Genomic DNA, 17,562 nt, shown 5'->3' with positions numbered 1-17,562 from the left:
ATTGAGGTATCTTGCAAGATCCTGAGATGTAAAGGAACTTGGTTTTGGGCCGGCTACTACATTTCAGATCCAAATGCAAGTAGAATACACCAGTTACCAATTTTTGTTATCAGCCTCAAAAATTGAAATTCCCCATCAAGTTAAATGGGAAAATTAATAACACTTTCATTCAAGTCACACAGGAGTACTGGACCCATTTTTACTAGGTTAAATATAAGTTGATTTTCAGGTAGCACCAGTTCATTTACTTGTCATATTCCTGGGTTTATTAGATATCAGTTTGTTTTTCTTTTTTTCCTATTTGTTTTTTCTAATCTCTGAGGACTAAAAGGCTATAATCATCATGGAAATCAGCCTGATGGCCTTTGGCTTCTTCTGCATCATAAATTCCCCCTCCCCTCTCTCCAGGGCATTCTACCTTAGGAGGAAAGTTTCATTTTCAGGGCAATCTATCACTGTTGAACCAGGCCAGGAGTCTGAGATCCATTCTGAGTCACCATGAATAGAACTCTAGTACAGGTTGGGCCCCAGGGAAACTGGTGGTTAAATACTGTGAGAATCTTTATCAGACAGGAAATGACAACTCATTAAAATACTAACCGTTAAGCCTGTTTAGATCACGCCTAGGGAGTGGGGAGAAAAATTTAACTCTGTAGTGTTTGACTAAAGTGTGTACATTTCTGAAAACAGAATTATTTATAAGACTGTTATCAAGAAAGAAAATTTCTAGTCCATCATGTTGCTGAAGTTCTGCCAAACTGTCATTGCCTCTTTTGTACAAAAGATGTAGTGGGGGTGGGAAGAGAAGGGGCTTTTATTTCATCCCTGAAAGTATATCCTAGAGGGCAAACTTTTTGACTCGAGGGCCACAATGGGTTCTTAAACTGGACTGGAGGGCCGGAACAGTCCTAGAGGCACCATGATTGTACAGTTTAGTCTCTTTAGGAGAAGAGGCGTCTGTTGGCTTTTCTGGTTAGGGCTCTCCTCCTGTGCTCCTGAGCCAAATCTCAATTGATAGAAGATTTCTCTGGAGTCGGAGGATAAATTTGATGTTTTGATAGACTATAATAATCCTCAATTAACCAAGAAAATTTTTAAAGATCCTGATACTCCTTTGAAAAACAAGTTTTAACTGTGGACACAGTCCCTTGAGGTTTGGCTTTCCAGTGGCTTTTCTTTTTTTTCTTTTTCTTTTTTTTTTTATTGATTTCAGAGAAGGAGAGAAATAGAAACATCAATGATGAGAGAGAATCATCAACTGGGGACTGAGCCTGCAGTCCGGGCATATGCCCTTGAACAGAATCGAACCCGGGACCCTTCAGTCTGAAGGCCAAGGCTCTACCCGCCAAACTGGTTAGGGCGCTTTCCAGATTCTTAAAGGCCCTCTTCATAGTGGCCTATTAGAAGAATGAGTGAAAAAGAGACAGATAGTCCACATCTTTGTAGAAATATATCTTTTATTTCCTCTAATATATTACCTAACAATCCTGCATTGAGTTGGTCTTCTAATTAAGTCTTAAAATATGTTTTACCTTTTGGGAACAAAGTGTAATATTTGTACCCTTTACAGTTTCGCTTCATGGTAATTTTAGTACTTCTATTTATATTTATTTTGATCTTTGTTATTTCTTTGTGTATATTTTTATAACATATATAACATTATTATGGTAGCACATATATATAACATTTACATATATATATATATATATGGAAGAGTAGGAAGTCCACAATACAAAGGGGGCTTACGATAAGCATGTTGCAATTTATTATGTTTTTTCTATCTCCATTAATCAGATTTATAGCTTGTAATTCCTAGTTTTAACTAAACAAACCCTCACAAACAGGCAGTGAATTAAAGAGTTTCCTATAAATAAAGAGTAGAAGGAAGATAATACTAATAAGAAACAGCAAAAAAGTTGCAGCATTGATATTTCACCTACTCCTAGTATATGTCTATAGGAATCAGCCAAAACAATCTTAATAAAGGACAAGTGTATAATATGCCTCAAATAGTCACTAATGATAGCATGAAAGCCATCATAATTAGCGATACATTTAATGTAATTTTTAGCCCTGGCTGGTGTGGCTCAGTTAGTTGGAGCATCTTGCAATGTACCAAAAGATCCCCGGTTCAGTTCTCGGTCAGGGCACGTACCTAGGTTGCGGATTCGATCCCAAGTCAGGGCAAGTATACCAGTGTTTCTCTTTCACTTCCATGTTTCTCTCTCCCCGCTTCCCCCTTCCTTTATTACTTAAAAATAATAAAGTAATAATTTATAGAAGAGGGTAGAGGGGAAGTAAATGGTGATGGAAGGAGACTTGACTTGGGGTGGTGAACACAAAGCAACATATAGCCCGGCCAGTAAGAGCCAAATTTTTTAAACTTAAACTATATAGGTAGGTACATTGTTATTAACTTAATTAGGGTACTCTTAAGGCTTGGGAAGAGAGCCACATGTGGCTCGCGAGCCTCAGATGAACCAGGAGGTCACAGTTCTATTCCCGGTTAGGGCGTATGCCCAGGTTGAGGACTCATTCCCTAGTAGAGGGCATGCAGGGCTCGAGAGCCTCAGTTTGCCGACCACGGATCTAGGCTCCTTTGCCGTTAAAAGCCACTATCTAAAAGTACCAGTCATCATCGGTAGTCTACTTCAAAAGATCTCTTTTATACTTTTTGAATTATAGCAGCAGGAGAATTGATTAAATCCTCTCCTTACTTTCTTTTTGTACTATTCCTGCCTTGAATCTTATTCTAAAGGCATTTTCTCATATTTTTAAGTTTTCAAAGGTTTAATCACACCCGAGACCAGCGATTTTCAACCGTTTTTCATCTCATGGCACACATAAACTAATTACTAAAAATCTGCAGCGCACCAAAAGGCTGCGGGTTTGATTCCCAGTCAGTTTGATTCTCAACATACCTAGGTTGGAGGTTGGGGCATGTCAGACAGGCAATCAATTGATGTTTCTCTCTCTCTCTCTATGTTTCTCTCTCTCTCTCTCTCTCCCTCCCCCGCTTCCCCATCCCTCCCTCCCTCCCTCCCTCTTCTCCTCTCATCTCTCTCTAAATATCAATGGAAAAATGTCCTCCAGTGAGGATGAACGACAACCAAAAAATAGATATAGCCGTAACCGGTTTGGCTCAGTGGATAGAGCATCGGCCTGCAGACTGAAAGGTCCCAGGTTCGATTCTGGTCAAGGGCATGTACCTTGGTTGCAGGGACATCCCCAGTAGGAGGTGTGCAGGAGGCGGCTGATCGATGTTTCTCATCGATGTTTCTGACTCTCTCTCTCCCTTCCTCTCTGTAAAAAATAAAATTTTTTTTTTTAAAAAAAACAGATATAACTTTGACTCATTCACACTGGACAGCTATTGTTGTGTTGGCTATTGTCATTTTTTTATTTGACAATCTAAGGGTTTAAAAGAGGTCAGTGCCCCTGACTAACTAGTCATGTACTGCATGTTTTAAAAATTCTTGCAGCACACCAGTTGAAAATCGCTGCCCTAGCCTAGACAATATGATTCATCATCAGAGGTATATTACATAAATTAGTCTCAAAGTACTTCACAGTGAACCAAAGGTAAAAAAACATTGTGCCCACATTTTCTTCTAAGAAAGATAAAGGCTCGTTACCTTACAACCTTACTAGGAACCCATGTCAGACAGTATGTTTTCTGGAAAGCCAGTGAAATGTACATGATCACATTAATGCTAAAATCCTCAAAAAAGTGGTTAAGAAAGGAACAAAGCCTGTATTAAATACAAATTTACTTTATTAATTCCCATTTAATTCTCTTAAGCATTTCAGCTGCTTAACTTTTATATAGGCCCTGTGTAAATAGAGCTAAACCATAAGACAAATCAATTTTTTTAAGATCATGTTATTTCTATGTTATTAAGCACTGTGCCCGGTTTTATGACGACACATAGTAACAAAATACACACCTGGCTGGAAAAATCCAAACAGAATCAGAATCAGGGACAGGAAAATTTCCGGTCTTCCAATAGCAAGTCCCAATTTGATGACTATCTGTACGATGAAAAAGAGATTCAAAGTAAATCACATGGTGTGTTGCTTACTAGTATACTAGTATCTGGTGAACCTAGTTTGAGAGCTACACAATTTGAAAGGAATCCCTTGAAAATAGGAGGAATCATGAATTTTTGGAATGGGTGTGTGCTTAGGACTAACCAACAAATGAAAATTTAAGCTTTGTGGAAAAACTAGAACAGTGATGGCGAACCTATGACACGCGTGTCAGAGGTGACACGTGAACTCATTTTTTTGGTTGATTTTTCTTTGTTAAATGGCATTTAAATATATAAAATAAATATCAAAAATATAAATCTTTGTTTTACTATGGTTGCAAATATCAAAAAATTTCTATATGTGACACGGCACCAGAGTTAAGTTAGGGTTTTTCAAAATGCTGACACGCCGAGCTCAAAAGGTTCGCCATCACTGAACTAGAGCAGTCACACCACCCACTCTCCATGCAGCCTCTGCCGATTGTGATCTTCATCTGGAAGGTTTTCTGAGTTTTGTGGGTACAGAGAATAATGCAGACCTTCCTAATGGACCAATATGAGGATAATTAAAAATACAGATTTCTGTCCAGCTGGTGTGGCTCAGTGGTTGACCGTCGACCTATGAACCAGGAGGTCATGGTTCAATTCCCAGGCAGGGCACATGCCAGATTTTGGGCTTGGTCCCCAGTGTGGGGCATGCAAGAGGCAGCTGATCAATGATTCTCTCTCATCATTGATGTTTCTATCTCTCTCCCTTCCTCTCTGAGATCAATAAAAATATGTATTTTTAAAAATGCAGATTTCTTATCGGATAAGTGATTTCCGGAAGCAGAGTCACATATGTATGAAAAACTGTTTAAATATAATAGCTTTTGTTTGCATATTCAGTCAGGGCCCTTGACAGAATTTTGTGAAAAGTTTGTCTTGTTTCTGTTTTAACACATCCTTAGGTATGTAAAAGCACAGCAAATACTGTTCCCACGAAACCACTTCTGAGCTCTGGCTGGGTTTGGACTTCTGTGGCTTTTTTCCTTTACTTTTTTCCTGGACTTTTGTTTGCATTTTCTTAGGGTTTTTTGTTTGTTTGTTTACTTTCCTTTATTAAAATCCATAACAAAAGTTCAAAAATTGCCATCAGATTAATTTGTTGGAAATTTATTTTTTCATGAGTTATATTATCTGAAAAATGTGTGTGCCAGGAATATAAATTTTCAAGATATTACTATCACAAGGCTTTTTCTACCCACCATGTTGAAGGTTTACAGCAAGGATAAGCAGATGAGATCAATTTCTGTTTCTTTTCTTTCTTTTTTTTTCTTTACTTTATTTACAGCTTCCTCACTGAGAGAAAGTGGCTGTTTACAAGGCTAAGTGAAGCATATTTTAGTCCAACAGTTGACTGTAAAATAGGTCTGTGTGTTGGTTCTCCTTCTATTATATATTCTTCTGTATCACAAAACTGTAAGAACTTTGAATTTACTCAGCACACAAAGGACTTCCCCACTCCCTGTGGGCTGAGATGAGAGTTCCCGGCCAAGTGCACAGGGTCTCTGAGTTGAACGGCTTTCAGAGAGTGGCATTTAAGCTATTTCCTAAGCCAACTACAAAAAACACCCAACTGTACTGCAGGTTTCTCCTCCAGCTGCCGCCCCACTCCCATATATGCCTTAAATTAACCTTTAACCTTAAATGTCAGAATGGACTCTCACTTTTGTCTGCTGCTTGACTATAACTGGAAAGATGAAGCTGTAGGCTGGCATTATTATTTGTCTTAAATGCATGTTAATAGTGACAGCTGTGGTTTCAATTTTTATCTAGTCCATTACTAAAATAGTTGTAGTGTTAATTAAGAAAACCCTAGTATAAGAGTGCCTTGTATAAGCTGAGGCATCTGCTCTACGCCATGGTTTGTAGAGATAGAGAAATGAAAATAAAACTAAAATTTTGATTGATATATAAAGTGGATTAAGAGGAATCTGATAATTGGTTATATAACACTTAAAACCAAAATATGTTAACTTTTTTAAGGTTTATTCAGATCATGTGGCATCTGTTCATAATGGTGATTAATATGTTGCTATGAAAACTTTTAATTTCTCTATTTTCAGCTATTTTCCTAGTCTCTTATGAGAAACTGCAGCTCCCACCCCACCACCAAGAACTCTCCAAAGCATAGTAATACCATAGCAACTTGAAAAATTAATCTCAGCATCAGCCCAAGATATTTTTTTTTTTTTTTTGCCCAAGATAATTCTTGGAAAGTTGCCTATCATGTAAATATATAAAGACATATATTCTCCATCAGGTAAAGTGGGGGATTTCCAATGGCAAATTATTTATCTTTCCAAATTCTTTTGAAGGGGGTCTTGAATGATTGCCAGGCACTCCCGCATTTTTCTCAGCAACAAAAACAAAAAATTAGACCATTCCTCGCATTTGGTTCTTAATTTTCTCTGTAAATAATTACTTGACCCTGGATCCCAAGTATGATTTGAGGCAAATTGTAAACCATATTTGTGCTCACTTCCATTCAGAAGGTAGAGGCCTGGAGAAAGACCAAGGCACATGTAATGGCCCAGCTGATGTGACCCAGTGGTTGAGTGTCGACCTGTGAACCAAGATGTCATAGGTTCAATTCCTGGTCAGGGCACATGCCCAGTGGGGGTGAGGGTGGAAGGTGTAGGAGGCAAAGGATGTTTCTATCTATCTGTCCCTCTCCCTTCTCTCTCTCTCTAAGATCAATAAAGGTATATTAAAAATAATTTTGTAAAAAAGACACATGTAATGGAATCCAGCACCTGGAGTACATCAAAAAGAGAATTTTCAAGCCATTTCTTATACACCCGAGCTGTTTAAATTAGCATACAATCATTTCAGCCTTTCTAAATGAAAGAGTTTTTTTTCACATTTTAAAAAATTAAATAATGGCTTGACTTGGGAAATGACATAGGTATTAAGTGTGAAGGAACCAATTTCTGAAGGAAATGTCTTATAAATCTGCAGTCTTCAAAGCCAGTCTGTATACTTCACTAGAATTGTTCTCTTTTGTATTCATGTGGTTTGTTTCAAGTGTAAATGGTGAGGTATTTGCATTCCCTTTGCATTATATAAAGAACTACCCAAGGAAAATCTCTCTTTTAAAGAGAAAATTTGTAGTACTATTGTTGCCCCTTCTTGTCAGAATCAGCAGTAATAAACAGAAACAGCTCAGACTCAGCTCTTCTGGTTTATCCCACTAGTGCAAGGCCACTTGAAAGTCAATGACAATGGACACATGATACAATATACAGATGCTGTAGTATAGAATCGTATCCCTTAAACCTATGTAATTTTAATAACCAGTGTCACCCCCAATAAATTCAGTTTTTTAAAAAGTCAGTGAGAGAGACTGGGACTGCAGGTTAGGAGACTTGCCCTTCTCCATCTCAGTGTGGGTCTCCTGGTCTAACCAGTGCAGCCGGAGCCTCTACTGCATATGTCCTTTCAGGGTTTTTTAACGCATCTTCACTATTCGTAAAGGACAGCTTCACCCCCACACCAATCGCTCTCCTTCAGTTCCTTTGGAATATGTCTCTGTACTCCCAAACATTAAGTATTGATTTTAAATTATTTTGTTCCCAAATCAGTGTGTGTGTGTGTGTGTGTGTGTGTGTGTGTGTGTTAAATCCCCATAATGATTCTAAGTCTCTTGTGGGCATGGACTACTCCCCCCACCCCCCATAGCACCAGTTACAGTGTTGGACACAAAATAAGGACTTCATTAAGTGTTTGGTGGTTTATAATTAAAAGGAATAAAGAAAAGTGTCAGCCAGGAGTTATATATTTGTTAGCTTCCGGTAAATAGCAAAAAATTTCTCTTCCTTTAGTCCTCTGCTTTTTATTACAGAAAGCAGCAACTGAATTGTTCTAGAAATTAGGTGAAGTTAATCTAATAGTTGCTGAAAAGGGAGAGCATTGGGCACATGTTGAAATACCTTTTGCTGGCCCGGGAAAGAGATTGAGTGCGTTTACCTTTTGGCCCTATTAGACTGATGGGAAAATAAGGGGACAGAAAAATAGAGATGTTTGGTTTTCTAAGTTGCCCCAAGTTACCATTTTAAAAACCGCCTGCAAGCATTTCTGAAACGGGAGTCCGGTAGTTACAGTCACCAAACCGGTTTAGCTGCACTGCCTCCCCTTGTTCTGGGTGAGAGGGAGCTCCGAGTACATAAGCTTATCAGCGATCACTATCCCAATCATCTGAGAACAAGTTGTTTAGTAATGTACCGCAGTTTCTGTGCAAACCATCTCCCATAAACCATGAAGTGATTCAAGGTTCATAGTTCCTTCTTTGTTCCTTTGTTAATCACTGACTTCTGACTAGTGGGAGGTGCCTCCCAAATTTGCTAATGCATTCTTTTTGGGAAGGGATGACGCACAGATTGTCCTAATAAGGACTTAGATTGAGAAAGTACCGCCCCCTCGGAGAAGATGGGACAAGTCAGAGAGAGGGCGGGCAGTTTCTTTTTCAACTGGGGATGACACAAGCATAAGTCATTTCCTTATTAATCGGTTCAAACCAGTTCTTACAGGAACTGGTGGTGATAAATGTGGGACTTCTCAGAAGTCATTCATTTTATTCTTTGTGCCACACCAGTGAGCAGCCTCAGCTGAGCTGGCCTCACTCTGAGGATGAACTCTTCTGCTAGAAGCAAGGAGCTGAGCTCCTACTCTCTCCCAGACGTGTTGGTGGGAGAGACTTTTCTCCTTTATGGGGTTGTTACAGGATGAATTTTTATCCATAAAAAGAGTTCTCAAGACTTCACCAGCTCTGCTGATAGTTCTACTTGTTTTTTCTTTCTACCAATCCCTGCTTTTTGAATCCAGGCGGTAAGTGGATTTTTCCTTAACATTTTTCCTTCTTTTCTTCCCAAATGTACCTTTTTCCTTGGGGTATTGTCCCTGCCTCCAGTGCTGTCCCCGGCATAGGTCCATCTCTGCAGAAGCCATTCCAGGAGTACCTGGAGGCCCAGCGGCAGAAGCTTCACCACAGGAGTGAAATGGGCACACCTCAGGTGAGACTTCCCCTCTTCCCCACCGTGCGGGGCTGGAATCACGTGCACGGGGCTCACTGCATAGGCACAGATAGAGTGAGGTTTGTTTGCAAGTCTCCCTCACAGACGTTGAGGCTCCGTGGTCTCTACTGGGAAATTTGTCTAAATCAGAACATGTAACTTCTGTTTTGTGCATTTCCCAAAGTCAAGGCTAGGGCTAGTGGGAAATAATAGATCTGTTATGTAGGATGAGTTATTGCCTTGATCTTAAATTATTTATTAGCAAGTATACTTTCTGAGTGGATTTAAAAGTTGACATTTATAGCTTAACAAAACTGAGGTCACTGGAACATCTCCCTTCATTTTTGCACTATTTTTCTTTTCAGAGGTGGGAAAATAATCATTTTTTAATAAATCAAGGCTCTTACTATAGCTGAACATAAAAACTTTAACTTAAGTTAAGCCTTTTCTGTGACAAAGGGAAATGACTAGAAGAAGATGAGTAAGCAGTAGCCTGAGATGGGAAACTTGAAGGAAGCACAATTGGGTTGTTTTGTTTGTTTGGTTGGTTGGTTTTGGATGGCCTTACACTCTTTATGTGGCCCTGTGCTCCCCTCAACTGACCAAACATGATTTCAGAAACAGATAACATTTATGTTTTAAAAGCTGCTCCCAGTCCTGGAACAAGAATGTATAACTCTCTTGACACTGCCCTGTACAAGTGTCTGCAGACTTTATTCTTATGTAGTAAGAGATAAGGGATGGCCTCAGAGTCGCCCCATTCTGAACCATATGCACCAACATGGACTTTATAGCCAACAAAGTGAAATCTTAATAACTGGGTGTAAAAGGGCCCAAATGTCTATTTCAGGGTAGCTAGAGACATGAGACTTTTCATCTTTAGACTTTTTATAGGCTATAGGCTCCCATGGTCTCATTTTTTTTTCTAAAACATTGTAGATGACCCCGTCTTACTACTGAAATGATGAAGTGTTTCTTGTGGCTTATTCTGCATTTCTTCCTGCAGGGAGAAAACTGGTTGTCCTGGATGTTCGAGAAGTTGGTGATTGCAATGGTGTGTTACTTCATCCTGTCCATCATTAACTCCATGGCACAAAGTTATGCCAAAAGAATCCAGCAGCGGATAAAATCAGAGGAGAAAACTAAATAAGCAGGAAAAGTTTTTAACAGCAGGAACTAGAATGGATGGGTTCTGCCTTAATTGGGAGGACTCCAAACCAGGAAAAAAACTTCCCTTTTCCATCCTGTTTCGATTTAACTTTTTTTTTCCTGAAAACAGTTTAGTCCATACTTTGCACTGACATACTTTTCCTTTGTGTGTTAAGGTAAGGTGTCCACCCTCAATTCAATTCAAGCTGTATTTTATGAGGGTGGAATGGGATGGTCAGCAGCAAACTTAACAGAAAATGGCCTTCTATTTGTTACTTTCAAAAGGCCCACATAGTACAATTAAAGAATTCCAGACACCACAAAAAAAGTTCTTAAGTATGTTAACTATGTCAAGCTTTTTAAGCTTGTCACAAATGACTGCTTTGTTTTTCTAAATCATCAAAATGTATATAAATATTAGACGGGATAACGGTCGTGCATGTCTATCATGGTACCATTGAATCTGCCATCCTGCCCAGCCCTTCCTCCCCCTCCTACCAAAAAAAAGGCCATTTTATGATGCGTTGCACACCCTCTTGGGAAATTGATCTTTAAAATTTTGAGACAGTATAAGGAAAATCTGGTTGGTGTCTCACGAATGAGCTGACACCATTTTTTATTCTGTATATTTAGAATGAAGTCATGAAAAATCTTTATAAAGACCTCTTTGATCATTCCACAATTGTGTTCGTTTTCTTGAGCGTTTTGGTTTTTTACTTCCTAGTAGCTTCTACCAATTGATTGACAGCCTTGCCAAATCCACCTACAACCGTAATTTCTTAAGCCTTCGTTTATTTGCATGAAAAGAGACAACATCCATTTTTGTTGCTGGAATTGGGCAGCCAGCTGCCCCCGGTGAGATGGTGCCGTAAGGACGAGTGTCATGAGGGGATTTCTTGGATTGTGAAAGCAGTAGAGATGGTAGCATGCAAGTCAAAGAACACGGGAGAGAGAAATAACTCATTTAAAAAAACTACACTTTTCTCATGTGTTAATTTTAGCTCAGCATGTACTCTGTTTTAACAGAAATTTACTTTTATGTGTAACTTAATTTTCTCGTCCTTTTCAGTTTTGTTCTTATGTGATGTTTCCTTCGGGATGTTTCAAGTTGAACTTGGTCATTTTGTTTTGCTTGAGAGGGAAATAAACAATTTCACTTTCTTCCTTTAGGAAAATTGCTACTGACATTATGTTGAGAGTAGAATTGGGTTTAAATCTCAACAGGCCAGAAATGCCTGGTTTGTTTGATCAAATCCTGCCTGAATGTCTGCTTATTTTGCCTCCCGTCGTGACATCTCCATGGCCGTACCACCTTGTCGGGTAGCTTATCAGACTGATGTTGACTGTTGAATCTCATGGCAACAGCAGTCGATGGGCTGTCTGACATTTTGGTATCTTTCATCTGACCATCCATATCAAATGTTCCCATTCAAACATCACCCAAAATCATGGTTAATGATAAAAAACAAAAACCTCTGTCCTTATGTCCAGTGGCACTTTGAGTCTTCTATGCCATGATATTGCATAGTCAGAAGGATTTTATGGGAAAATTGGGATAGTCTCCATGACCACAGCTAAGTAAATAAAGCATAAGCAACCTGCCTTGTGGGTTTTGAAAAGGTTGTTGATCATTTTTTTCCATCCAGGGACTTCTAGCAGTGTGACTGTTGCCTTACTTAAAGAGCAGTGCCCCAATGTCTTTATTTTAAACAGATTCACATTAAAATCATAATTTTTAGATTCTTTAGGGTTAGTGTAAGTTTCTAAGTCAGCTTCTGGTTGTGTTTCATCTGTTTCACCTGCATTTTACTTGGTGTTTGTCTAAAGAGAGAAAAGAGGAAAGCAAATATGAATGGTGCCACTTGTACTAAATCTTTGGGCTTTATTGGTCAATTTATTTCAGGGTAGGGGATTAGAAAAATGTGTCTTAGGCTGAAGGTCTGACTTAAGGGTGACCATTTGTTCACTCTCTCGAATGAAGAACAACTCTCCTTTCCTCACTGTGTGCTCAGGTGTGGCACCCCCGAGGGTCCTGCTGGCCTTGTGTTCCGTGTGGATTTGTTCCTTTCTTAGATCAAAAGTGGATGCAAACAACTACATGATCCCAGAGACATACCTAGTTAATTCCAGCTGGTGAGAAACCAGAAACGTTGTAAATGGATGGTTTGATATTGCTGCAAATAAAGAAAAAGGGCCTGGGAATTCTGATTCCTTCTCTGTTTTGTTTAAGCCTCATTTTGTGCCTGAAATATCTACAACGTTAATCACTTCTCAACTCAGTGACTGTTGAGAATAGTCTACAACCCAATACAACCCAATGCCATGCATCAGCAGTTCACACTGAGGAGCACCTCACGCAGTGTTTTCCGTGTTCTCTCTGAGTACATCATCTGGAGAGCGGGGCTTGAAAGCAGGGGAGGGTTTTACTTTCATTTGTATAATGGCCACTCTTCCCATTCTCTAGAAATCCAGGAACAGCGGGGGCTGGGGAAGGTTCGGAAACGCACTGGTTAATTCAGTGTCTGTAGGAGCAAGTGCTCCTGTACAAACAAGCTCAGCCCACGTGCTGCCCCTGTGGCTTCAGTGGGACAGCGTGAGACTCGTCTACTTTCAGAAAGTTTTTAACTCGGCCTAGATTTCATCTATTAAAAACTATATAGGTAGTTGGGTTGTCTGAAGGATTAAACTGCATAAAATGGAAAATACTGCCATAAATGTATGTCCCCAGTTTTTAATTTAGCAAAGATAGTATTTGATACACATGCAAGAATTTTACAACATTCCGCTTACTCCAAAAACTTTTTTAAATGTTTTCAGTATATGCACCCTTGTTTTGGAGTAGATCTACTCTTTCTAAAGAAGTCAAATCCAAGGTACAAATTAAAGAGAAAAACACAAATTAATGAACTGATGACTTGCTTAACAAGACAAAAACCTTTTCAAATCTGAAAATAGGCCCCCAGCTAGCCTAGATAAGGTACAAAGCACCAATATATATACTGTGAAATCATTGAAAATAACTTTCCTAACCCTCCCACCTTATAAATAAATATTGACAGCTTAGTTTTTTAATTATAAAGATAGTTAATCCTAATAAATCTGGAAGTTAGGGGGGGCGGAGTACCAGCTTTTAGTTCCTTGTTAGAAACCCCACCTATATTAGTGAGAGTTGATGGGTGTAAATAGGTTTTAAACAGGGTTTTTTAAAATTTGGTTTGGTGGCAAGCGTGATCTTCCTCAATAGGCCTCAAAGTCTCATTTCTGCTAGAAAAACACAAAAAGTTGTTCATTTTATTCATGAATAATTAGTTATTAATGTGCTCACAAAGGGAGCACATTAATCAGGAGTTGAATAGCCATTTTTTAAAGCCAAGTAACTTTCCATCTCTAACTCGCATTGATCAGAGCTGTTCCGCCTTTCACGAAACATGGTAAATGAAACGCTGCAGCAAACTGGCATCCGAAGTGTTTTGTTCCTTTATTGTCGAAGGCAACAAGAAAGCACATAATGTACTTGAAAATTCTAGAAGCAGCTGAGTCATTAGTGTCTGGTCGTCAGGGGCTTGGGTTCCTGTCCCTCCCTTCCCAACGAGGCCAAGAGTTCACCTGAGGTAATGAGTTTGCCTTGGGGGTGAGGCCTTGGATTGCAGCAAATAAGCTTCATGTATTTGCATATTTGCCCTGTACTCGCAAGAGGGATGGTAACAAAAACCCGTTCTGGGCAGATGCTTACTCATGGCCTTTAGAATTGCTTGGTGCTGGGATAGGCAGGTGCCAACTGTTTGCTCATTCTCTTTGACCGACTGGCCTTGCAGTTTGCTGTGTGGGTGTTGATACTCCTAAATTAAACACACACAAAATTGTTTTAGGTGGCCCCCGCTCTCCACCCGAACACCCTGGATTCATTTGAGATCTGAGGTTCTAATTCTGTAGTTGGGAGACCGGCCCAAACTGTGGCCCAGAGAGAGTGAGTCAGTTGTGAGTGGCTGGCTGACTATGTGGGAACAGAAACGAATGCAGTGTAGAGGGTTTGTCAGCCAAATCCACAAATGTGTGGCTTTTTGAAACATTGGACATCTGCTCCTCTTCATTCAAAACAAACTTGAAAAGCACAAGGTTGCTTGGCTCCTTGTTGCTTTGTGTCAGCAGTCGGTACCGCTCTCACTTGGAAAGCCTAGAACCGAAGTTAGAAAACTTGGAATCTTCAGGGCACGCTTCAGAAGAGGGTGGGACCGATCTGCCTCGGAAAGGGAAGAGAAGGTTTTACAATACACACTGTGGAAATCCCCTTCGGGGGTAATCAGCCCAGGTGTTCAACCCGTTCGTTAACCATTTCCCAGTGACTCAAAGGACACGAGGGAGGGCTTGGACACAGGCCAGCACTATTCCTACAATGCAGTCTTTATTTGCATTGGAGACTGCATTCCTGACATCTCCACGGCAAGGCTCTAGTCTCTTCTGGGCATCTAAAAGGAACCCCTCAGCCACCTACCTAAGCTGACAGTCATAGCCTTCTTTTGAGGGTTTCCCGGGAGGAGCATCTACAACGTGTTTTGGTGGCCTCCCACCCAAAGCGCTTTGAGGAAAAGCCTTGTTCCTTCGGAGAGGCCTCTGTAGGCCGCTTTTCACTCCCCCCAACTGATGCCAAATACGGCATTTCCCTGTGTTGCCATCTGCCCCCTCTGGGCAACAGCGTGAGCAGCGTTTTCCTTCAGGCCACTTTCGACTGACTCAGCCGCACTGTATTGCTTCATTGTGTCCCAGGTGGTTTCCTGTGGGGAAATGCCTTTGTGGAGGGAGGCAGTTTGGAGAAGGGATGGTTCTGTCTTTCCCTGGAGGTGGGGAACGACTGGTCAGGTCACTTGTCTCGCTCGGCTTCTCACCAGGTTGTGTTGGAAACAGAGTACCTTGGGCTCCCTCCTCGTGTCACCGAGAACATGCGCTCACCTGTTTTCATTAGTTACAGAGATGAAACCCCAAAATAAAAAGAGGAGGCCTTTCTCTGTTTCATTTTTTAGTGCAGCTCGGCCTCCTAGTCACTCTCACTTAAATGAGGTCCTAACTAAGCCTCTTAAAACAGCCAAACTCTCTCTACCTAACCTCACATTGTTCGGCCATACTCGAGGCTCTTCAGACACCTCTGCCTCATCCTGCCCATTGCGCCAGCCCCTACCCATCCCCATGTCCGCTGTATGGTATTTTCTTTGTGCACAACCACACACCAGCAATCAAGATCAGCTCCCCAGACCCCGGCTGGGTAACTCAGTTGGTAAGGGCGTTGTCCTGATACACTAAGGTTGAGGCTTCAATCCTCGGAGCACATATAAGGAGCAACCAATGAATGCATAAATAAGTGGGACAACAGATCAACCCCCCCCCCTTTCTCTCAAATCAACAAAGAAAAAAAGCTTAGCTCCCAGGAACCTCCTTCCACGCCCTGTACCAGGAAGTGGAGTGGACACTATAACTTGATGATTGTTTGCTTACGTTGTACCGGGCATTGTTTCAGTGCTGTCTTACGTGAATTGTATTTAATCATTAAATCCTTGTAAACAACCCCATGAGGAAATGAAAACAGAGAGATTCAGTAATTTACTGGAGGAAGCAAGAAAGTAGCAGAGTTAGAACTCACACCGAGGTGTTCTGGCTCCTGGCCACTCAGTTCTGCAGAAAAGTCCTGGCTTCTGCGTTACTTGTTTTATCTTGTGATCACAAATAAGCAACACAAAGTCGGGGCCACAGCCTACAAAGTTGCTGTTTAAATGATGAGCGGCCTTTGTCCTTCCCTGGGCCAAGGGTTGGCAACACCAGCTCCTGTGTGGGCAGGTTCCCAGAGTGGTGCTCGCTGTAATTACGATTACAAAGCCATTTCTATTTGTATAGACCTTTTTCCTTTTTTCAAAGCACTTTCACATCTTCAGTGTTATTTGATCTTCATAATAACCCTATGAAATGGTTAGGGCCAGTAGTGGCATTAGCCCCACTCGGGGGCGGGGGCGGGGGGGTTAATTCACTTTTTAAATCTCTCCTGGGTTAAGGCATTGTGGGGAAGAGACAAAGGTGTTGAAAAATGATATTCCTCCACGAGCTTCCAGTCTTCTTGGGGGTATTAGGCATATATGCAGATAACTGCGTAGAGCGAGATCAATGCCAGAAGAAAAGAATTACTGAGTAGGAAGGATCCATCCCAAAAGGTTTCATGAGGATGTGGCATTTGAGTTGCCAGGAGAGAGGGAAGGTATTCTAATTAGAGAAAGCCCTGTGAGAGGCACTGGGAAGGAAGAGGTGGGGGGGGGGGGGGGGGGGTAGGTAGAAGAGATAAGACCAGTGAGTCATCTACCTCCTGTTATTCTTGGCCTTAGCCCCATTTTGTTTCCTTTAAAGTAACTGCATAACTCATAACTGTTGTCTGTTTTCTTGTGTTTGCTCTGTTTCCTCCACTAGAACATAAAAGCCCCATAAAGGCGGACACTATTGTGCTGTCCTTTGCATGCCCAGAGCCAAGCGCAGGGCCTGGCCCTCGGGAGGCTCCCAGCGAGTGTTTGCGGAACAAACGTTGCAATAGTTCAGGTGGAGCAACCGCGGAGAGTCACAGGCAGGCAGGAGGTGCTACCTGAGTAGGATCCAGGGTAGTCGGCAAAGACGGAGTAAAAGAGGTGGAGTGTGGCTGGTGGCTCAGTGGTTGGAGTGTCGTCCCGTACACCAAGAAGGTTGCAGGTTTCATTCCCTGTCAGGTCAGAGCACATACCTAGGTTGCAGGTTCAATCCCCGGTTGAGGTGGGAACAGGAGGCAACCAGTCGATGTTTCTCTCTCCCTTGCTCTCTCTAAAAATCAGTGAAAACACATCCTTGGGTGAGGATTCAAAAAAAAAGAAGAAGAAGGAACCAGAGAGCCCTGAGAATGCTGGTGGATCACACTGAGCCAGGAACATAGGAGGAGGAGCAAGTTTGAGGGAGAGAGACAGTTGTGTTTTGAACATTCAGGGGAGGTACTGAGCAACAGAACAAACGGGGGATTAGGGGGGCTTCCTGTGGGTCTGTATGTCGGTTTTCCTAATTTCTAAACTAGTGAATGTGCTGTCCACTAGACCGCTGTCACTTCTCCCTGTCAGACAAGAAACTGGACTTCCCTGGAGAATCCTCTAGAGCAGCGGTTCTCAACCTGTGGGTCACGTCACGACCCCTTTGGGGGTTGAACGACCCTTTCACAGGGGTCGCCTAAGACCATTGGAAAACACATATAGAATTACATATTGTTTGTGTGATTAATCACTATGCTTTAATTATGTTCAATTTGTAACAATGAAATTGGGGGTCACCACAACATG

General features: G+C 41.2%; 1 protein-coding gene across 2 annotated transcripts in view; it reads left to right on the top strand.

Annotated features, from left to right (window-relative positions):
* Nucleotides 1–12,436, top strand: part of VMP1 (vacuole membrane protein 1) — a 99,420-nt gene extending 86,984 nt beyond the window's left edge. Inside the window, exons 11-12 of one of the 2 annotated variants that reach the window (XM_014531802.1) lie at nucleotides 8,983–9,085; nucleotides 10,092–12,436. In XM_014531802.1, the coding sequence (XP_014387288.1) occupies nucleotides 8,983–9,085; nucleotides 10,092–10,235 (247 nt within the window). In that variant the 3' untranslated portion in view covers nucleotides 10,236–12,436. Of the gene's footprint in view, nucleotides 1–8,982 lie in introns of both variants that reach the window. The other variant, XM_014531799.1, reaches the window with a different exon arrangement.
* The last annotated feature ends 5,126 nt before the right edge of the window (nucleotides 12,437–17,562 follow it).

This window comes from Myotis brandtii, unplaced genomic scaffold, assembly GCF_000412655.1.
Source record: "Myotis brandtii unplaced genomic scaffold, ASM41265v1 scaffold120, whole genome shotgun sequence".
Taxonomy (NCBI): Eukaryota; Metazoa; Chordata; class Mammalia; order Chiroptera; family Vespertilionidae; genus Myotis; species Myotis brandtii.
This window is presented reverse-complemented; position numbering and strand designations above follow the sequence as displayed.